General features: G+C 39.3%; 1 protein-coding gene across 5 annotated transcripts in view; it reads right to left on the bottom strand.

Moving 5' to 3' along the window:
* Window positions 1-5,427: 5,427 nt before the first annotated feature.
* Window positions 5,428-22,942, bottom strand: part of ADD3 (adducin 3) — a 100,344-nt gene continuing 82,829 nt past the window's right edge. For 2 of the 5 annotated variants that reach the window (XM_032694765.1, XM_032694764.1), the window contains exons 3-15: window positions 19,356-19,494; window positions 17,756-17,907; window positions 17,560-17,640; window positions 16,352-16,501; window positions 15,314-15,457; window positions 15,127-15,225; window positions 14,859-15,041; window positions 13,408-13,665; window positions 12,214-12,333; window positions 10,845-10,934; window positions 9,512-9,632; window positions 8,508-8,603; window positions 7,370-7,808 (exon numbers count right to left, since the gene is read on the bottom strand). In XM_032694765.1, coding sequence (XP_032550656.1) covers window positions 7,510-7,808; window positions 8,508-8,603; window positions 9,512-9,632; window positions 10,845-10,934; window positions 12,214-12,333; window positions 13,408-13,665; window positions 14,859-15,041; window positions 15,127-15,225; window positions 15,314-15,457; window positions 16,352-16,501; window positions 17,560-17,640; window positions 17,756-17,907; window positions 19,356-19,494 — 1,932 coding nt within the window. In that variant the 3' untranslated portion in view covers window positions 7,370-7,509. Of the gene's footprint in view, window positions 7,809-8,507; window positions 8,604-9,511; window positions 9,633-10,844; window positions 10,935-12,213; window positions 12,334-13,407; window positions 13,666-14,858; window positions 15,042-15,126; window positions 15,226-15,313; window positions 15,458-16,351; window positions 16,502-17,559; window positions 17,641-17,751; window positions 17,908-19,355; window positions 19,495-22,942 lie in introns of all 5 variants that reach the window. The other 3 variants (XM_032694763.1, XM_032694766.1, XM_032694767.1) reach the window with 3 other exon arrangements.

Consider the following 22,942-nt stretch of genomic DNA (forward strand, 5'->3'; position numbering starts at 1 on the left):
TTATTCCTTGAAATATTTGTGAGAGGCTCAGTAGCCCCAGTGAGTGGCTGGTACCACAGGTATCCTGGTGCTGTCAGGATGGAACAGGTAACACTGACAAAGCACCTTCACCCACACCCTGAGAAGGCATTTGGGGCATTTCTAGTACCATAAAGCAACTGGAAAAGCAGAAATCAACCCAAATGGAGTAAGTCATCAGCCCCAAACATCTGGTCATAAGAAAATCACTCCAATATCCAAATATTCTCCTATTAAACAGACAGTGGTAGAGCAAATTCTGCCCAACGTTCCTCTTTCAGGTCACTTGTGAATTTGGCCCCATTAAATAAACCCAGGAAGAACCAGCTACTCCAGCTGAAGGTGAATGATCACATGTAGGTGACATGCCAGCACTTAAATGGATGTGGTTACTTATTAGATGTAAACACTGTTGAATAAATCTAAATAAACTCTAATTATTTATACAGCATATTCCTAATGTTAGTTGAATGTTGCCAACTTTAAAATAAAACTGGGTAAATGTTTTAATGCCTCTGTAGATATAATTAGCATGTGTAATATGTATATACAAATATACATAATATATGTAATTATAGGTATTGGTGTTTGAGAGAGCTGTCTAGCCAGATGGAAAGAGTAAGTACTGAAAACACTGTGCCACTGTCTGCTAGAGAGGGGAGAATGCTTAAACTCACTGGAATATGAAACTGGTCGTTGGTATTTGAGGAAGGGAGTTATTGCCCTATGCTCCCTGTCTACTGAGTGAATTTGACAGCCAACTTCTCCTTCTTGTCCATCTAAAAAAGAATTGGGGTTGGAAGTGTCTGACATCCAAGGGCAAAGCACTGTGTATAAACCACAGCCGCTACACTGTGTTCAGAGTTTTCTGTAGGTCCTTTTTGGCACCCAGCAAAGGTGCAACTCAGGAGATGAGGCAGGTTTGGTCCTCTGGTGCATCTCTGAGGCTCCAGCACAGCACCTGCCTGGGGACATGACTGCAACTCCTGGGTGATAAATAGAGTCCTCCCTGCTCAGCTGGGCTTGTCCCACACATCCTCTACACAGGTCACTGGTACTGCAGACCCCAGAGACACCTTCAGGTAAGCTGTGCTGAGAAACTCCCCTGCTGCTTCTGCCTTCCCTTCTCCACCCCAAACACCTGGCAGGTGGTAGACAAGAAGTAGCAAGGTAGACATCCTCCCCTTCATGACCCATCTGGGCTTCAGACTATAGTGTGGCCATGGCAAGAACTGGTCCTTGTGGCTGGTCTTGCTGACAGAGAGGTACCACACATTTGCTTGTGCAGCACTGGCTGCAATTTCTTTTCACTCAAGTTTGATATTTGGGCTTTGGAGTCCAAGGAGCAGGGTTCCATGCCAAAGGGGCCTTCAGGTAGAGAGAGGGACATGGTGATGGCCTCCAACACACAGGCCATGGTGCAACAAGTCCAACCCACCACCCCAGCTTAGAGCTAGATTTCTTTACAGCAAGTATTTCACAAGCAAGGTACCTTCTCAGGCAGACACAGCTTGGACTGAGTGTACACAAGTTTAATGAAGTTTTGAAAGTTTGCAGACCCTCTGTTATTGCTGTTGGAACAGAGGGAAAAGGAATGAGCCACCAGCTGCTTTACCACACCACGTGGCCATCAGTGCAGGGACTAGAAGTGTCCCCAAGCTTCAGTGCCATTGTGCCAAGTGCCAGCTTGTGAGACATGCTGAGGCAGGTCCCTGCACTGCCATTAACACTCAGAGACCCTTAACATGCCATGTTTATTAAGGGTCAATTAGCTGCTCTCAACACCTCGGATACAGAAAATCAGCCATCTGCAGCAACCTTCCCCTTTTCCCATTTTGGTGAGGGCATGGAAGAGAGGGGAAGAGCTGGGCTGCTGGGATGTTCATTGGGAAACTCAGCCACTGCAAGGTACTCAGGCACAACAGCCACTCAACACGCTGCTGCTGGGGGCTGCTTTTCCCCCCGCAGCTCAGGGGTTATTTGTCTCTCAATGCATCAAGCCAAGGACTGAACAAGCAACTTGCTCTTCTCCAGCTCTCCCTGGCATCGCAAACATGCTCAGCTCCTTGAGAAAAGCCAGGCCATTAAGTCAAGCACCTCATTTTAGGCAATGTTTGAACTTTCTGTACCTTTGGGACGAGAGGGATGAGTGCTGCGTCTGGTAAGGAGGTCAGAGAGCAGCCAGCAGCTGACATGCCAAAGGTCAAATCCAGCACCAACTGGCAATGTCTGCCAGGGCTGGGAGCTCTGAGAGCTGTGCCGGGGACCATGTCATCACCCCAGAGAATTTCAGTCATTCCTTACAGAGTTTAACTACTCACTGTCCTAATAACCCAGGGCACAAATTTTGTTTTTATGACATTTGCAAATTAAAAATTTGCAAAAGCTACAGTAGCGTCCAGAGACAGGTGGCTGTACAGAGGTACCACTGCAAATGCAAAAGGAAACACGCCTGGAACTTTAAGACACTGAAAACAATCTGAATCTGCTGCATGTGAGCTCAAGCCTTTGGTTTTCTCCCTCTGAGTTTGATCCAGTGCAAACACGGATCAGGGTTTGGAAGGAGAAACTAGAAAAGTCAGGCAAGACAGGCCAAAAAGCAAGTTCTGCTAAACACATGCTCTAGGTCCTTCCAGACACCTTTATGGGCTTCATTAACAGGCAGATCCCCAGTAAGAAACACTGACAACACCTTCCACTCATTTGAAAGTAAAACAACTGAAGACAATTCAGAACATCTGTCCCTTTGATAACACATAGGAGAGATGCAATAGCATATAATAATATGCTATATTTATACATATATATTATAAATAATATATACATTATGTAAAATATAACATGCATCTATCTCCATCCTCCCCCTTTCTCTGATTTTCCATGCGCAACAGTTAACAGCACCAACAGCTCAGACTTTCCCTTCTCTTTGACCAATACAGAAAAACAATAGTAACAACTCAGAAGAAGGGTCCAACTTGCCCAGTAGGCTGTTTCCCACAAAGATGAAGGAAAGACAGTCAGAGAAAGGTGTCAAACACAGTGATGCTTTCTGAGACTTCGCCCTCAGCCTCCAGCTACGTGCAGTTCAGGGACTGGGGCTGAGACCAAGATGCCAAGTGCGGTCTGGCAGAATTTATCTGCTGCAGAGCAAGAAGACAGAAGCAGGCCAGCAGTAGCAAAGCACATAATTCCCTTTTAAAGAGACACAAAAATTTACCACAAACTGCCAAAACTGGTGTGATTAAACTTGCGAAGCAGCAGGTTTTTCTAGTACTTCCTTCGCTGCAGATCCTCCTAGAGACACAGCTGCTGTGACTTCTGGTTCTCTGCACACATATCCACACTTCACCCAAGGGAGAAGGTCATCAAGGCTCTGCCTCAGCCCCAAGACACCTGAAGCTCTGCTGCTTCTCAGTCATCCCTGTCCGCCCTGCACACTTCCACTAGGGTCTCCTGTCACTTCTGCCCCCACCATCCAGAAACATTCAGAGCTATCTGGCCTGTGGGTAAGGTTCCTAGAGAGAAAATATTGAACATAAGGATATTCTCCTGCTCAGTGGAGTCAGTTTGTAAGCACAAAAAACTTAACCAACATTCTTAGCTAGTTGCAAAAGTGCAATTAGGATGGAGGGGAGCAGAGGAGTCTTGCTTCCCAGACAAAGCCAGCTCCACTGCTGGATTTTGAAATGAATCAATATAGAAAATGAGTCCGACAGCTTTCATCTCTCTCATGTCTGCTTTCATCTCGCTATGCTGGAATAAAGCCCACAAAATCTCCAAAATACCTTCTTTGAAAGCGCTTTGTTAGTGGCTTTGCAACTGCGGGGAACAAAGGCAGCAAACGTGAAAGTCTGATGCCACCTAAAGGCCGCTTGAATTTTCACCTCTCAGAGGCTGTGTTGGTGACTCAACCACAATTTCGGAGTGCTCAACAACGTACAGTGGCTCAACCGGCAAGGCAGGAAAATATGGCCTGTTACAGCCCCAACCATGACATCATTCTGTCTTGTTGTGAAATCTAAAGCCTGATACCTCATTGTGCAAATTTTGCAAAATCTGGTTTGCTATGTAACACATCTCCAGAACAGGTGAGAGTCTGTAAAAGATGATGGCAGGTGATCACCTGGATCACAACACAGATTTTAGTACGGCTGTACATAGACAAAAGTGGGGTAGAAAGATGCACAGCTTTACAAATCCTTTTTCTTTTTACTGTTCTCAGGTAGTAGCTTGAATGTAATTCTTTATAGCAACCACTGCTTCTCTGTATTGCTCTCTCTTGGGTTAAGTAGCCTGATGACAATAATTATTTCCTATCAGGTCAACGACCCATTTTGAAGCTCATCTTTCTAAGGGCTCCTGCTTCTCAAGATTTAAGCCTTAATCTGTTATGCCTGTTATGAACATCTACTTTATTTCCATGCTTTGGTTTGCAAAATCTCATATCTTTGTGACACCATAAAAGAGTCAGATTTAAGTGAAAATGAAGGGTCCGATGTGGTTTGTAGACCCTTGGGAATAAAGAGAGTTCAAAGAAGAAAACTATAGACACACTTGGCCTTACAGTGTACGCTCCTCTGTGTTGACACAGTGTCTACTTTGACATTAGTGCAGCACTGAGCAGACTGCAGATGCTCCTGGAGACAAACGATAGTCAGAAAATTACTTAAATCTTGGATAAGATTTATTTAAAATGCTAAACCAAAATTATCCTCCCACATGGGGACCAAGTTCATGAAACTGTCACCAGACTCAGAGGGCTGAATTTTGACTTGCTTGTAAACAGAAACAAAAGGCTGATTTGTGGAAGGACAGGGAAAATAAACATTTGTGAAGTCCTTAAAGACATTTCACAGAGTTGATACAGCTACAAAAACATTACACTGCAACCTCTGCAGCCTCAGAGGCTCCGAGAAATACCATATGCTGGCAGGGCATGACAGATATCTACAAATAACTTCATATTAAAAGCCTTCCCTACAGGAAAACTTTGTTTTCATTAATGAAAAAAAAAAAAAAAAGTAATTTCTGTAAGCTATTTCCCTGTTTTGTACTTACACAGCACTTAAACCACCCCTGCCACACGTCCTGGGCCATCACATCTAAGCCCATGATGCTGCAGAGCAGAAGATGCAGCCCAAGTCACCTGGGGCTCAAAACAATTGCCTGCCAGTGCCGTGTTTTTTACCACAGGCCTGTCCTTTTTCACCTTCAGGATCTGTGACAGAGAGAAAAACTGTTTAACATCAAGATCAGGTTATTTGCTTGCATAGCTTTCAGGATAAGCACAAGCAAGCAGCCATCTTCAGAATAAATTCTTGAGAACCAACGTGCATAATCAGAGCATCTTCTCTACAAGGGAGAGATGTAAGAGGACTGTATAAACAAAAGGCTGCCATATGAGATCCATCTATTTAAAATACTGTTTATTTGTGATTTAACATTAATTAGCATTACATCTATGAGCAATTTCAGATAACATTTATATATTTTCCACAGGACACAAGAGTTGGCTGGCTCATTCTTTATGCCAAAGCAAGTAAATAGAGGCATTAGCAAAAGGTGCAAATAGTTCACGGTTGCATTTTAAAAAATATTTATGCACATTGCATTCATTTAGATATATTTTTAAAAAAGTTATGAAAAGCATAGTTCACAGGTTACTGTTTCTACATATGTTGTAATACAACACAAATAATGTAGAACATAAAAAACAAAGTAAGCAACTGAAAGTTTCCACTATGATTAAAAACACTGATTCCAGTATTTAGTGATAGCTAGAAAATTGTTTCCAGGATCCATTCCAACATCGCATTATCACACTTACACGGTCAAAGCTAACCAGCCCCGAACATGCTATAATCAACATTTTTGCATGCCAAACCACTCTCCAGCCATATTTAACAATTATATATGGTATAATATTTCAACCGGCAATTTGGGAATCACATGGATGTTAAAAACGTACTTCCTATTGCGATGACTGATTTACAGACATTTGACACAGCGAAGAAACCCCTATGTTAATTTCTATGTTTAGTTTGTATTTACAATACAGTAAAAGTACTAAAATGACAATACAAGTAAAAATGAGTAAGTGGCAGTACCACCCTTACCCATGGCACTAGGCTCTGATTTGCTCTGGGTTCATCCAAAGGACAACACAGATTCACAAGACCCTTTTACAATTTGAATGAAACTGAATTAAAAACCCACAGTGTTGCACTCTGTATGAATCCATACAAATTATTTAAAACATCTAATATGGAAATGTCACTCTGCTGATTTAATAAAAATATCCCGCAATCCATATCATATATTTAAAAAAAATAATCACCGAACTTTTACTTTCTTTGTCTCCTCCTATTTTCCTACTATTTCACTTTCCCTTTTAACAGTTTTGTTTCCTTCATTTGGTTATGTTAAGAGATTATTTTTCTTCATTCATTAGCAATACCATGAGAGAAAAAAAGAACAACCCATGACTAATTTTTAAACATGAATCCAGTTCAATTTTATATGCTTTTATCCTTTGATTTCTAAGTCCCTGGATTCCTGAATTATATTTAAGTATATTCTAAACCAAGCATTCTTAAATACACTCTAACTATTAAATGCTTGGTTCACATGCTTATCATACCTTTATACTGAATGGTATACAAACATTTGAACATATAAAATCTTCTTTTTGTTTTGCCAGTTAAACTAAATTATCAATGTTAAGTGTATAAAATCCCCCTTCTTGAAAAATAAGGGTTTCCCCCTCCCCAACTGATAGAATAAAAAAGAAGTCTTCAAAAATTATATTTCACTAAAATGAAATATTTGGCAAAAAAGTTATTGAATAATGGAATTCTTTAGACATTTTGTATAATTCCAAATAAACTTTCTCTTACACAGTTTTTCCCCTAATATTATGTGCCAGTGTATAATATTTCTATGTGAGCTAATCTTAAAAAAGATTTAAAGGTGTGCTGTTAATATGTACCCACTCAAACAGGGGTACAGAAACATAAAATATATGGTCAAAAATCACAATACAAAAATGTATGATCTGGTTTCCAAATGAGACAGCAGTTTTAAAAAGTCATATGATCACTCAACAGTAACTTTAATAAAGACTTTAACTGTACTGAAAATTTTAAGGTCTGCAAAATACTCCAAGCAGAACTTGCTGCTGCATACTGTGATGGTATTTGACCTTGCTATGATGGTAATGGAGCACCTGCCAGTGTAGTTCTACATGAAACTAATCAATGTTTCCAGCCCTCATAGCAATTTTGGACACAGTTAAGTGAGAGATGAATTAACTTTCAATTAACATGTAAAGTTTTTTTTGTCTCTTTGTTTGTTTTTTTTTAAAGCAAAACCTCTTCCAGTTTCTTTTTGCTCAGGTTAAAAGTCCAGTTACTGCACACCCCTAACACTACGCTGTTAATGGAAAACTTAAACGTTTAAAATGTGCAATGTCTCCTCACAACAGAACTGCACTTATGCTTCTACTTTCTCCTTCTTTTTACTCTTTTTCAGGAAGGATGGGGTGCGGAATTTCTTCTTCTTCTTTGATGGGGATTTGGAAGGTGACCCTTCAGGAGACAGGGCCTCTTCTATCTTTTCAGAGCTTTTGATGGTAATCTCTACGCTCTCCACAGTACTTGTGGTTAACTGACTGACCCTCTTGGTGAGATCCTCTTCCACGTCATGTGCATCTTCCTTCCCATTCACCACCACAACTGGCATCTCCACAGATATTAGGTTTGCATTCTGGGTGTAGGAATCCTCATGGTTTTCTGAAAGAGCAAATGATTTTGCAATCATTTATGTACACCACTTTGCAAAAAAAACCCCAGTATAGAAGCAAATTCTGTGAGTCTGGACTCTGATCCAAAGAATGAAACTCAGAGTGCTTAGATGTGGTTTTTTTCCCCTTTATCCACACTCTTTGTTGTTGTAAGCAGATAATACTGTGAAAATGTCATCAAAGGAAAATGGGCTGAAAAATCTAACTTTATCTCTACCAGGTGCACATGCAGATCAAACTGTATAGAGCATGTACAAATACAGTCTACACAGCATAGATGTACACAATCTCAAGCACACTCAAAATTACACTTTACCGCAAGAGACTAATTCCATACAGAAGTCTTTGGAGAACTTCCCTTTCAAAATACCTACTTAGACTTTGCTGGGAAAGTCTTAGGCACAAAATTTAATCTTAACATATTCAATAAAATAAAAGTATAATATCTATTTCCTTCATCAGATTAATATCCAAGTTTCAGCATGCCCTGTGTTGTTTTCTGTTTGTGAGAATTATGTATTAGAAAAGACTGGGAAAAATAGTTTTCTGGACAAAGTCCCTCCCAGACTTTGTAGAAGTGGGCTCTTTCTGGCTCAGTTGACTTCATGCAAGTGTAAGAATGCAGCAGAAAAGTGGATGACTTGGGTTATTGGAGCCATTGGCATTGTACAGAAATTACATGGAATACCTTCTAATTTTTCTGGGACATTTTGCGGGGATTGAGTTTGTGACTGAATTTGTGACACAGATGAACCGTCATCTGAGAATAATTCCTGTTCAGCATCTGCAGGACAAGATTGGAGTTAGTAGCCATGCAAAAGTGAAAGTCAAGCAAGAGTGTCAGTGCTAGTGCTACAAGATTTACAGCTCTGCTATAGCATTGCCTTGCTCAGGCTGACAGCTTCACAAATTTACAATACACAGTTGAAACGCTACAGAATTGTGGATTTACATGTTTTATCTGCTAAAAATCATTATATATTAGTTCTTTAACAGAAAGCATTAAAAAGCTGGCAGGGTTGCATTTTAAGTGCCATGCCTCGTGGTCTTCTCTAGCCATAAGTCACAGTCTGCTGTTACAGTAAGCTACTATAGTATGTCCTGAATGTGACATATAACAAAATTGGTTTATTACACAGTATTAGTGAAGAAGAAATCACAGTGTTATTGTTAAAAAAAACATAAAAGATCAACACTGAATTAGTAATTCTCTATGAAACAGTAGTATCGGTAGTATTGGAAAAAGATGTAAAAAGTGAAAGTAGATGAGTTGTGCACACTGAGAGAACAGAAGAAAAATTAAAGGAGCCGAGATCAAACATCCCAGTAAACTTCAGCTCAGTTGGGCACATCTAACTTTAATATCAACTCTGAGGAGGAGGCTGGACTAAGATGACCTTCATGGACTCTCCCACCTGAAGTTATTCTGTGATTCTGACAAGAAAATTCATCATGTTGAAGTGTGTTTCTGTCAATCCCATTTCTGTGCAAACCTTTCATTGCTTCAATTTTACCACTAACTAAAGCAAAAGAGCAAACAACATTTAAAAAAGAATTCTACCACCTCAAAGAATGATGAGTTCTAAAGTAGCTGTATGTGTTAATAATTAACATGTATACAATTTTACAGTAGGTATTTTCCCCACTCATTATTAAAATGTAAACCCCAACAATCTAAACCACGTCACTGACCTTCCAGCCCTTGCTGCTTGCGCTCAATTGTTTTCTTGTACTCTTCCAGTTCCTTTTCAGTGAGATGGCTGAACGGGTTGGGCGGTGCCGGTGGCGCGTGCTCGTCATCAAATTGCATTGGCTGGAAAAGAGAAAACCACAGAATTTAACAGTTAAAAAAAGAAGCAACAAGCAAGACGTACAGAGATAATGTCTCCTTTTTTGCCCAGAGTTTGTGACACCAGATTCACAGGGAATACAGAACTAAAACACGGATGCATCCAGGCAAAAGTTACTCCATCTAAGAGGCATTCTCATAATAATGAATACTGACTGCTGAGCTGTAAAAGAATTACCCTTTTGCAGCAGTTAAGTAATTAGTTGGGGGGTTTTTTTGTTTGGGTGCTTTGGGTTTTTTTAATCAAGGGGGGACAGCTCCAGAGTAGAGACCTGCCTCAAGAGTTTACACTTCAGGGCCTCTTCACAGAAGTGAAAGTCCTGTCACACAGTTGATCCTAACAGGGGATCAAAAATGAGGTTTCCCTGTTTTCTACAGATGCCCAAGTTCTAGGATTTTTTTTGCAGGAAAATAACTATGCTCATGTTCCTGTTTAGGAATCTAAGTGGAAGATGAATCTTACAACGACAGATTTTAAAATTATTCTCATGTTGAAAGAAAACTCATTTGCGAAATATGCTTTTTGTCTGAAATAAATAAGGAAACCCAGTGTTATCTCAAAACAATAGTTGAAACCAAAATGAGAAAATAAGACTTACTAACTCATGGACAGTTGAAAACTCCTAGATTTATAGGTTTCCAATTACAATTCACCACAGTTTGTTGGATAACCTTATTAGGGATATCTGTGTTGTTTGGAAGTAAGTATATTCTATTCAAGAAAAGATTACTGTGGACAGGCAAGAAACTGAAAAACCTCCCTCCTAGTAAGAAGCCTGTTTCTAATGAAAGCTGTGTCTTCTACATGGTCAAATCCCACCTTTTAAACTCAGATATTTCAGGGCCTCAATCACTACTGTGGACATCAGTTCCACAAACTAATGAAGATTATTTTTGGCCCCATGCACTGCAAAGTTCATCCTCTCTCACTTAGACAGGGTCCTACTTCATTAATATTAATAGTGGCAAACTTAACGTGCATATAGCGATTTGAAACTAACGTTTTAAACCTTTAAAATGAAATATGAATAAAATGTATCACACCTCTGAAATCTGGCATGAAAATAATCAGTTCTAACCAATCGCTTAAAAAGACAATGGCCCAAATTGACATTTGAAAGACAGGCAGCCAGACAACCCAAACAGTTGTAAATTAGTGAATTATGTTGTACTCACCGAACTTGGCTTTTTATCCACAACAATCCCTGCGAGCAGCTGAGACTGTGGTCCTGCTGTCTTTAGGTCATATCGGTTTTGCTCCCTTATCTATATAGAGAAAGTAAACCTGGTTAGAAACAGATATTTCTCTTTAACAAATCCTACGCCCGTGAGCTTTCCAAAGCCACTAACACAGTGAATGGCTGGAGGATCAAGCTATATGCTGCTGTGCCTAAAAACTAAGAACTCTTCTTCCACCTCTGAATATACAGCATATATTATTTAGCTCTTCAGTACTCCCAAATATCCACCATAGTCCCAGCTCCTGCACTTCATCATGTAAGCCAATATTTAGAAATAAGCTCCAAGGAATATTCTCTGAACCTGTCCTCCCCACCTCATAAATGACACATGTTCAGCTACTGGAGAGAACTCTGTGGTCATAAAGGTTGGTAAAGGTTTTCCTTCTGTGAATAGCTTATTATTTTCCCTAAACTAACAGCCCTAACTTCAAATTGTCAGTGCTTAAGAGACTGACATATCAGATAGAAATACCAATACAGATCTTATAAAAAAATTCTAAAGCAGAAAATTAGGAATAAACTATCTATGAGACAGTGACATGCATGAATTTAAAAATCAGTTGCCTGGGACACGTATTATTAATCCCTAGATGATTAGAGGGTGCCTTTCCAGTTCTGAGGAAGGGATTTGTTCCTTTTAACTCTAGTCCCCAAGGATACTGATGTAGTGCTTTCCAAAAAAGAAAAAAATATGTAATCAAATTAAAAATGTCCTGAATATCTGTTAATATAGTTATGCTGAGGGTGGAGTCTGATAGTCAGTGTCTTATGTGCTGGAAGGAAAAAATGGTGAGATATTTCTGTTTACAGAGAGGTCCAAAAATAATCTCTCATTTTCTTTTTTTTACTGCCATTAGAAAGAGGACTGGGTCACAAAAACTCCAGCCTAATAAGCACTAGGCAAATTAAAAGAGCAGAGCAAGATTAGAGTCTGAGATTGAATCATGCTGTAGATGATGCACAGCAACTCAGTTCATGTTGACACCTAATTATCCACTAAATATTACACTAAATAGCAGGGACTACCCTTTCCAATCTATAATTTCCAGAGTTAATACTCATCCTTCAGACTACTGCACTCAAAATTTAAATATATACATACTATGTATGTATCTCCAGACTTCATGTATGTCACACATTTAAATACATGCTTTTGAGTGCCAAAAATCACACATAGTGTAAGAAACTTCTTAATAAAATCAAAACATCTGAAAATGTTATTTTACTGCTCTGCTGAATCATTGCTTGAACATATAATTTTACTTGGAAATGTTACAATTTTCAGTTCATCACACTTTGTTTACCTTATTTCTCTTTTCCAACACTTCACTTGGGTTTGTGTTTAGAGGGACAAATTGGTTTGGATCTTCAATTTTGATTGGCGTTCCTCCACTAGTCTTGGAAGAGTCGTCAGCTTTCATCCACTTAAAGGGGAAGAAAATAAAAAGAAAGAAGCTAAAACCTCCAGCATGATGGAGAGGAACAATTCTTAGTGTTGTCTTACTGCTAATGAAGAGATATAAAAGAAAGGACTTTCTGCCTTTATTCTCGATTCCACATGACACTCACAAAATAATTCCATCTCCTTACAGGTTTATGTGTTTGCCCAAGAGGATTTAAGTTGCCTTGAACATGTACAATTAAGATTACTTTTTTGTAAACACTGAAATACACTCCAGAAAAATGCAGTATTACGGTGTACTTATGACTCTGTATTTAGGAAGGATCACCATTCCTAGTAACCGGGACGTAGATCCAGAGCCCTTGTTCATGCAATTGACTTCCACCTCTGCACATTTTGACTGCAGGTTTTTTCTCTTCATAAGCAGGGTTTCCTTCTAAACTTAAATTTAGAAACCTGCCAGCCTGCCAGCAGGAGGAGCTGATGCTTTTGCTGTTGTACTGCACAACTGGGAGTAGTCAATAGCAAATAACACACTTTGTAGTCCCATGAAAGCCACCTCTCTGCAGGCTGGAAACTTAAGTAGAAGCATCTTGGTGAGCTGCAGGAAGGGGGAAAAAATCTTGATCATCATTAAAAGCCGTAGCATGAACAGACTCTTTGAAAGCTGTTTTCGGCAGGCTCACAAACAGGAAAGGGGCAGCTAGAGATGGATTAGAGCTTGTGTCTCCCTTGTATAAAAAAAGAGAACCACCCCTGGGTGATTTAAAACCTTACTATGTTTGTTGGTTAACTAATAGCACAAAAAGATCTGGCAGAAAATCTGTTTTCTACTTCAGGAATCAGAATAGCTAGTAACAACAGGGAAACAGTTGTTAAATTTTATCATAAACTGTTACTCTTACAAACTATTAACCCCCCCTCACCAAACAGAGGGAACCATTAGTACTAATGTCATTAAGTCTCTGAAAAGCCTATTTTAATTTGCTTGATAAACTTACTTGCTAATCCTGTTAAAGATTTTCTCATAAAAACTGTGCATAATTTACTTTCAAATAGGGCAAAAATGAAGTGGTTGCCCAAAATCTCTACCTACCGTGATCTTAGTCCTGGGACTGGTTTCCCCATTCCAGGACTCCTCAGGCACATTAACTTTCAAGTACGTGTTTGGAGAGTTCAGCCATCTTGTCTTTTCTCTCTGTTGCTTCTGTGCAAGGAATTTCAGGGGGGAAAGTGGGACTGTATCATCTTCAAAGGAAAAGGCAGTCACAGTGGCTGGGATCTCAACATCACTCTTATGTCTGGGCTTTTCCCTGACTAATGGTTGCCTATAGGCATAGCCAGTTCTGTATCCCTACGGAGAAGTAAAAAAGAAAAATAATTAAAAACTTAAATAGAAGGAATTATTTATTAAAAATCAGAAAAAGGTATCCAAAGTAGCAATGGATTTTTTGTGCTGCCTATATGCATTAAGCAGGTCCACTGAGTTGTCTTCAGAGACCTGGTTAGTGGTGTTGTCCATCATTAATTCATACTATTTACATTCAAGAGACCCATTTACAACACAGTACAGCAGCAGTTGAACAGGACTCCACTCTCACTTCACCCGTCTCCTGCCTTTGCAAATATATGACCACCAAATGACCCCCTGCTCAGGTTATGGTCTAGGTAGCTTCCATGAGGACATTTATGTCTTCCACAACAGCACATCCCAGCTCATGACACTCCCCCACTCCTCACTCTATTGGTATGGGAGGCTGTTCCAGAATTCATAGAGCAGTGAAATGGACATTTTAAAAATAATAAATTATCATCTGATTTCCTAATCATAGAATGGTTTGGGTTGGAAGGGATGACCTTAAAGATCATCTAGTTCCAAGTCCCCTGCCATAGGCAGGGATGCCATTCACTAGATCAGGTTGCTAAAGTCCCCATCCAGCCTGGCCTTGAACACTTCCAGGGATGAGGCAGCCACAACATCCCTGGGCAACCTGTTCCAGTGCCTCACCACCTTCACAGTAAGGAATTTCTTTCTAAAATCTAATCTAAACCTGGCAGTTTAAAACCATTGCCCCTTGTCCTGTCACTATCTGCACATATTAAAAGTCCCCCTCCCTCCTTTTTATAAGCCCCTCTAAGGTACTGAAAGGCCTCAGTGAGTTTTCCCTGGAGCCTTTTCTTCTCCTAATACTAGAGTTAATAACAAAATATATATAGGGAATCTGCCATGTCTATTTACTAGGTGGTAATTACAATATATTTTTATTATTAAGCTACTATAAGGAGCAAATCATGTTTGTAAGATGGTTGGACAAAATCGAAGTCCAAAGCATTATAAATTCTAATCACAACAAAATACCACTGTCAGAAACAGTGACATATGACAAACTAAACTAAGTAGAATAGATTTTACATATACAAAGTTACTCTGTCTTCGTTTCAAAAAATCACAAAAAAACCAGAAAGAATTGTTTGCTTTCCAGAAGCTAATCCTGCACTCAAAAGCTTACGGGGACTATATGGACAACACCATCCATGTGCTCTCACCAGGTTGTCCAGCATCCGCATGAGCGCTTCAAATTCCTGCTCCCCAACTTTCCATTTATGTTGTGAAGCCATATTAACTCCACCTCCTCCCATTGCTGCCACGGCGTGCGTGGAAGGCTTGAACTTCTGCAGATCCAGTAGTAGGAGATTGTCTATCCCACCTGCTCCAGCTAATGCATGAACCTGGGGACACCAATGATTATTTCATTTGTGAAAAAGCTTTTGCAGCATAAGTGTTTGGAATTAAATACAGATAATTCTCTCTCACCTGCGTTTCACAGGCCAGCTGCACATTGAAAATATAGTGGAATGCTTCTTCCAGTGTCTCTCCTAGTGCTACCACACCATGGTTTCTCAAGACTAATACCTAGTAAATGAAGACACTAATGTTAAATGGTAGAAACTGGCACAGGACATGAAAATCGTTTACGAAGAGCATGAAGGAGGTTGAATACCTTGCAACTGGGTCCAAGAACTTTTTGAAGCTGAATTCTCTCATCCTGTTCATCAAGAGATCCCTGGTAGTTGTAATAAGCAACATCTCCCAGAATCAGAGCCTCTTGTGATATGGGAAGGATGCCGCATTTCATAGAGGAAACCTGTTTCATGAAAATGAAGTGCTGATAATTAGGAAAAAATGAAACTTAAAACTCATATCTCAACCACCCAAGCCTTAGCAGGATGTACTTTTGTATCTTTGCTACAAGAGAGACAAACTCTCCACAGTGAAAGCTTAGAATCAATCCTCCTCCACCAGACTAGTTTCTGATAGACAGAGGTGCTGCTACCCAGCCTAGGAACAGATTCATTACAGGAAAATACAAATTAATCCAACTGAGTTAATTTTTGTGAATTTTTATACATGTTTAATTCTCAGCATAAGCTTAATTTTTTTCCTTCTTTCGCACATTTATAATTTCAAAAAGCTAGTATAAAAGAAATTATTGATCCCTTTTTTTTTTGTCTGTGGTCAAGGAATACATATATATTTATAGATAAATAAATTAATATTATTTTATTTCAAACCAGTTTTTTCAAGCCTCATTACACTTTTATCACTATTATGCAGACCATTTTAAATTTATGTTAACTATGACATTTTAATAGTGACATAAATCCAAACTGAACATAACTACTAATTAAACCACCTAAAAAATGGAACTGCATAATGCAAATGATGATCTATATAGCATTATATATTGTCTAGGAGGCTATAAATGAAACTTGTGTAAACCCTATGCTTTACAACCTCCACAACCTGACCATAATAATATGTAAGCATCACGTTATTTCTATCCCATTTCGCTGTGGTGGCCCAGCCCTCTTTCTCCGGTTATTTGATAACCTCAGACTCTTCTTTGCCAGTGTAGAGCCGGGATTAAAAACAAAAATAAAATCACTGCCATGAGAAGTGATTCAGATTCAGAAATACACTTTTAAGTTCATAAGGTAAAGCTGTTTTCTTTTACTCTTTATCCAGAAGGAAGACTTACAGCCGCCGTTGCAGGGGTGTGTATGTGTATCACACATCTGACGTCGGGGCGGGTGGAGTAGATGGCCACATGTGGACTGAATCCTACACTGTCAATACTGAGAGCTGTACTTCCCTGGTCCACTACATCTCCTAGGATGTTTACCTTAACCTGAAAGAGCCAAACAAACAAATGATATTCAGAAAGTTTGTGACAATTTCAATAGTCTAGAAACTACCCTCCCTTTCTTATTTAGTACCAAATTCCCCCCTATGTATTTAGGGCTCAGAGCACAAAAAAAAAAGTAGGAGAGCAGCCGTGAATCTGTGTGTCAATAAACCATCCTGCTGTACAAGCCCCTGACAGTTGTTGGAAGTCCAGCCATGGAAGAAGTAAGGATAAGACTCTGATACAACATATATTCCACTTCAGTCTAGCGACCTTTCCTGGTTTCTGACTTTCAAAAATTAATTTTGTTAACATTTCCTACATTTTAAATATGAAGAAAATTCAGCCTCTGAGAAATGTCCAGTAAGAACATTAAATGCATAAGGAATTTTCAGTTTTGTGGGAACATTAAAATTGTAATTCCTGTATCAACAAAAAACAACAGCAGGGTCATATCTCAAGGTGTTCTGTTTTGTTATGTAATGCTATCAATCTCTATCTGGTACCCTTTTGACCTGGAGGTAAGTTTCCTTACAGATATCTACTGTCACAAAGAACATATGGCAGGTTCTGCACCAAAAGATGTGATTTAGCAGCTGCCATTGCCTAAATAACAGCCTGTAACTTCACCCAGCTCATTTATTGGGCCTAGAGAAGATATTCAACTTTATTTCCCCACTAAAAACAAGAAGAGCTGATTCTACTAACGCTTCTCCTATGGAGTAATTTCACACATATTATCACACTGTCAGGTTATAAAAGGTTACTGCTACACTGAGGCTATTTGATGAGCTTCATCAGACAGGAAAACAAAACTTTGCTGCTCTACACTGAAGCTGAAGACAAAGCAACAGAAAGTAAAGCTAAACCTAAGGAGAAATGCTGAGAAACAAAGGATTCTAGTATCTAAGCAGTTAATCAGCTTTTCATCTGGTGGGTAAATATTAAAAAAAACCAAATAACAGTGTGATTATAGATTAGAAGTCCATTTTAGCAGCCACAAAAGTATTTTAGAAAACAGGTTGAGCCTCACTGGTTATTACAGCAGGTGAATCACGTACCAAATTAGAAGCTGAAGCTTCAGAAAAGGACAGACCTCTTGGAATGATTAGAATATGGTCATGTTCTTTGCTTACTCTTACCTGCAAAGGAAGAATAAAATAGATTACTGATCTAATTTACTTTATTCAGGGGAAAAATAATTTGAATGAATAAGTAGCATTCTAAATAAAAAATTTTATTCTCTAAAATACTTACTGTGATATAGGTATTTGGCAAATGTGCCCACCCAAACAAGTCAGCCAGTCTATATAAACTGGCTAACTTGCAACGAGTAAGTTTTTCTCCCTTAACAAACGAGGAGGTATCTATCCCAGGTAGGTCATTGATGGGTGTAATCATTCCATGGCCTGAGAAACAGACAAAAAAAGATGATAGCCACTTGGAAAATTAAATGACTTCTAGTATGATCTTCCAGATGCAGCGTATTTAAGTTGTTAGCCTAGCAGTACCAGCAATTACTAGACTGGAACTTCACTACTGGGATTTCTAAGGTTGTTACTGAAACATCTATTACTTTAAGACAGCAGGAACCATACCTGAATTTAAGTGTTCCTCTCTTTTCAAATCTAAGACAGGTGAAATAAAGGTTTTCCTGAGCTCTCTCCTGAATCAATATCCTATACAGGACTGGAAATGTGCTTTAAGACATTCATCACTAATGAAGTATTTTTACATGTTACTTTGTTTTTTACAGGACAACACATTCCTTATGGACTTCTGACACCAATATAACTACTTTGAAGAGCTATCTCAGTACTTTAATTCAGTCCTAATGAGGAAATTAGGATTAGTGCAAGAGTTCTCAAAGGGATTAACAGAGAAATCACAAAGATCAATTCATCTCTTTGACTTGTTACTACACAAACATACCCTTTTCCCCTTTGTGAATGCATGATATCTTTTGGACAGCTTACAACCTTTGTTTACAGGGAGAGTTACAACCAGAAGAAGTAAAAGCCATTTTGGTTTTCAACAAAAAGAGTATGCACTTTGAGATCAGTCACCACCGCCTCTGGGTAAATGCAGCAGAGACAACAGTCAGACAGTCAGACAGTAACGAACCAGAGATGTGAAGATGAGACTGGGCTCTCTGCTCTTCTCTTCCACTCGTTTTGTTAAATGAACCCTGAAGCACCATTTTGGGACCAATTCTCAAAAAATTATGAATGCTGACAGCTGCCACTGCTTCAGGCTTGTAAGCTCCTGTATGATGTCCACCCACAGAACCTAAATTGACTTGGGAGTTTCAATGCTTCATGACTTGGAAAGAAGAACTTGGGTGTTAACTGAAAGATCCCAGTGACATCTCTATAACTGGAGTGCAGACTACAAGCTGCTTTTAACTGTGGGAGCTGTTTGTGTAATGACTCAATTTGCCAGGGTATTCTTCCCCCTTCTTGTTTTTAGGGTTTTTTTTAGTAACAATTTGTATGCAAGAGTAGAAAAATAAACAATCTGAATGGTAACATACTTCACATCTCGGTTTATGCTTATGTTAAAACTGCTAATAATAACAACAGGGTACAACATTTTGTTCCCTAACCCAGTTAAACTTTTATTTGCAAATTATAGAACTAAGTGTGAGGATTCCAACCATTTTGTACATCATTATACAAATCAAGGAATCTGGGAGAAAGAAGCCTAAAAAGGCAAGTTAAGGCCACCATCTGTACTACTTCACAGCTGAGGCAAGCTCTGGCAGAATTTGTATTCAAAGAAAGTGGAGATCCCAACATTGCCAGTGACAATTAAAAAAAAAAAGGAAAAGTGCAATTAATATGTTTCATTCACTTACTGAGTGAAGCTGAAGAAAAACCTGTAAAAGTGCTCGCTGTAATGTATTCAGCAATTTGCTGTAACGCAAGCAGTCCAGTGGGGTTATTGCCCTTCTTCATCTGTTCTTGAATAAGGCATTCCAGATCTTCTCTAAAAGCCTGTAGAAACATTTGAGAATCATCAAGGAAACCTGGCTTTGATAACCATATTTCTATTATAGGTGGGGCTGGTAGTTTTGCCTCTTATTGTTACATGAAACTTCCCCTTAGACCTTGTTTTTAGCTGCTTATAACTTTGCCAGACTTTAACCATCTGACCTGAAGTTTGTATGCTGGGTATTTGCAATTTGGGGGGCAGAAAGGAGGAGTTTGGTCACAGAGGATTAACTATTTCCCAGTACAAGACAAGATAAAATGTATTTTTCTAAATGATCAAAAACATTTTTATGAATAAAGTGTTGTCCATATTTTGGAAGACGTACTTGAAATTTGACCAGGATGCACTGCTTTTAGTACTAGATATTTTTTAATAATGTAATCCCTCTGAAAATCCATCCAAATTTGATAAAGTTATAAACAACTGGAAAACTGGAGCTCATCCATGCTCAAGTAGTATCACAGACATGCAGAAACTAGAAGGAATGCCAGGATGCTATCTCCTCTCTCTTTCCTTCTCCCAAAGGGAAAACTCCTCCCTTCTTTTCCTGAATAAAATGTCTGCAAGCCCAAGAGATATAGTCTTGCAGAATATATCATGAAAAAAGTTTTCATAGTATCAAATTTAATACACTATGCATTGTAGACAAAGCCTGTTCCTTTGAGATGACAGGCAGATTATCCCCTATCCACAGCGAATGCCTGTCCTAGGACTACTGCAATCCTGACATTTCTAGACTAAGTAAATTCTGTTCCTTCAAACTTCCATTATAGGTTACATTTTCTACCCCCTCATTATTTCTTGGCAGCATCTTCCAGCCTTCGTCCAAACTAGCAGTACCCAAAGCTGCACACAACATGAGCTGAGGTGTATTGTGAACACTCCTGCCAGTTCATTCCAAAAAGACATTTGGTGTCTTTACCAGCAGCTGGCTCCCATTATAACTCCAGGCTATTCCCTGTATGTAATTGCTCCTTGCAGTTTGCCTTGCTTAGTGGAGTACTTGCTCTCAATTAAAAAAAAAAAATAGTTCTGTATGACAAATGTGATTTCCTCACTGAATTTTAATTCAGGCCTTCAAAACGCCCACTTTGTTGGGTAAAATCCACCAATCTCATGACAGCCTGTTCATCAACAGGTTCTGACTCTGTAAAAGAGAGCTCTACTGGACTCCTAAAAAACGTCCTCAAGACTCTACTTGATATGGCCTCTTGGTTGGACAGTTGAGCCTCCACAACTGCACTTTAATGACCGAGTTTTCAGACACCCATGCTCTCCTTAGAATAATTTTTGTCAAGATTGTGTGTACCTGAGACTTGACAGATAAATAAAGCCTCTAAAGATTGACTGTGCAGTGACCTGTTCCATGGATCTCTCAACACAGACCAGACCATGCTCGTGGCAGCCCTCAAATGGCTGAACAACCTCTTGGCAGCCTGAAGGTGCACAGGCAAAGTCAGATTTTTCTCTTCAGAGGCTCATGGAGGTAACATCTATGCAGCAGGAGAAAGCAGCAGATGAGAAAAAGGAAAGAAGAAACAGTGAATTACGTGAGGAAAGGAACCTAACTGGGAGAAAAATGGAACAATGGGAGGTGCATCAGCAGTGAGAGCCTGTAAGGACCTGACGGGAGGCAGTTATGGGGAGGCAGCTGCCAGAAAAGCAAAGTACTTGTATAAAACAGCAAGTGGTTGGAGAAAACATCCTGACTTTCATCCTTCATCTATGAGCAGATGATGTGAAACCCACCCCCTTCAATCTGATTCAGCTCTGAGGATGGCCATCATCCTCGTGGTCCAATGGCAATGCAGGGGATGTGTCTTGGTCCCTGTTGCACCTAGGTAATAATCTTTAAGCACAGACACCTTGTCTTCGTGCCTCATTTGGCACACAGTGGCTCGTTCTCACTAGAAAAGCAGGTCAGTATTTTTTTCTCTTCTCGTGGCTCAGCACGCGGCCCTGTGCCTTTTGTGGAGGCTGCACATACTCTGCTGAGGTAACAATTATTATTTATCTGACAAGATTTTCTGTGGGCAGATAATTACTGTAAATCCAAGTGCTTCACAAACATTAACTTACTAATTCCCAAAATGTGCCTTTAAGATGCAGCAAGGCCCTCTTATTTCCACAGAATGCCAGTGAGGAGGTCAAGGTAAGGTGCTTCCACCAATTTGGGATGTTCATTCCAAGAGGCCCAGAGCCCCATTTGCAGAACACTGGGCAGTAAGTAGTTCTCACATACACAAAGCTCAACTCTCACTGAAAATTCAAGTGCAGCACTGAGTGTCTAGTGCAGTGCTGTTCCTCAGGGTATCAAGTGGGATACATGGAAAATCACAGTCTGAAAAATGGGAAACAGATGATTTGGCATCACTCATGCCTGAGATGGGTTAGTACCTGAATCTGAGCATCTCTCACCAAAGTGGTTTTGAATGAAAAACCACCAAAATGGTTTTGAATGAAAATCAGATGTGCATGATTTATACAATCCCCTGTAGAAGACAAGGGTTTTTCAAATAAATAGAAGATGCATTTTGGTGGTCAAACAGCTCAGAGGGCATAGAAAAAGGAGCCAAGGTTCAACATCCATATTTTATCAAAAGCGAAAAAAATGTTAAACAACAGAGGTACTTCCTTGGCTCTTGGCACATCACATCCTCCCTGTTACAAAACACTTAAAACAGACATTCGGGCACCAGCCATCCCACTGCCAGCTCCCTCCCCTACTGATGGCTCACCATGAGATGATTGCTTTATGTGACTTCCTGCTTCTGTTCCCATGATCTATTAAGATTGCAGAGATGACTGGCCAATATATTCCATCAGGAAGCTACACTTATTTTCAAATTCTGTCATTTCAAGATATTTAGTTACTTCTCAATTATTACTGAAAGAGGCCCCCTGCAAGAAACTCTACCATTTCACACTCTGCAAGGCTGAAATGTTCTTTCAGCCTTGTTTACAATATGTATATACAGAAACTGCACATTTGTAGTCTCCTGGGGGCCATGTGGAAGATGGAATTCATGATATTCATGGAAGCACTTGCTTGGGAGGAGATGGAGATAAACAGTTATCTGTATTACATTAAATCATTCCCACTTCAATTCAACGAGGACTATAAAAAAGATCTGCAAAAACATTCACAGTAAATTCTTACCAATTATATTTAGACTTTTTTTTATAAGCTTTACAAGTAATATTACTTCTATAGCAGAAAGAAAGGTAGTATAATTGATAGCATTTTGGGCAATTTTTGACAGAAAGATAGTTTATTTCTTATTGTATTTTTAAGTCTTCTGCTTTTTGATCATGTTGTTTTCAGTCCTCTGAGCTTAGTTCTGCTCTTTTATGTTAACAGTAGAATGTTACACACTTGCCGAGACTACTACAAATGAGGATTTAGTGTTGTATCAACAATTTTGTTAAAGCAAACAAGTAGCATCCCTT

The sequence above is a fragment of the Chiroxiphia lanceolata genome, chromosome 8, assembly GCF_009829145.1.
Source record: "Chiroxiphia lanceolata isolate bChiLan1 chromosome 8, bChiLan1.pri, whole genome shotgun sequence".
NCBI lineage: Eukaryota > Metazoa > Chordata > Aves > Passeriformes > Pipridae > Chiroxiphia > Chiroxiphia lanceolata.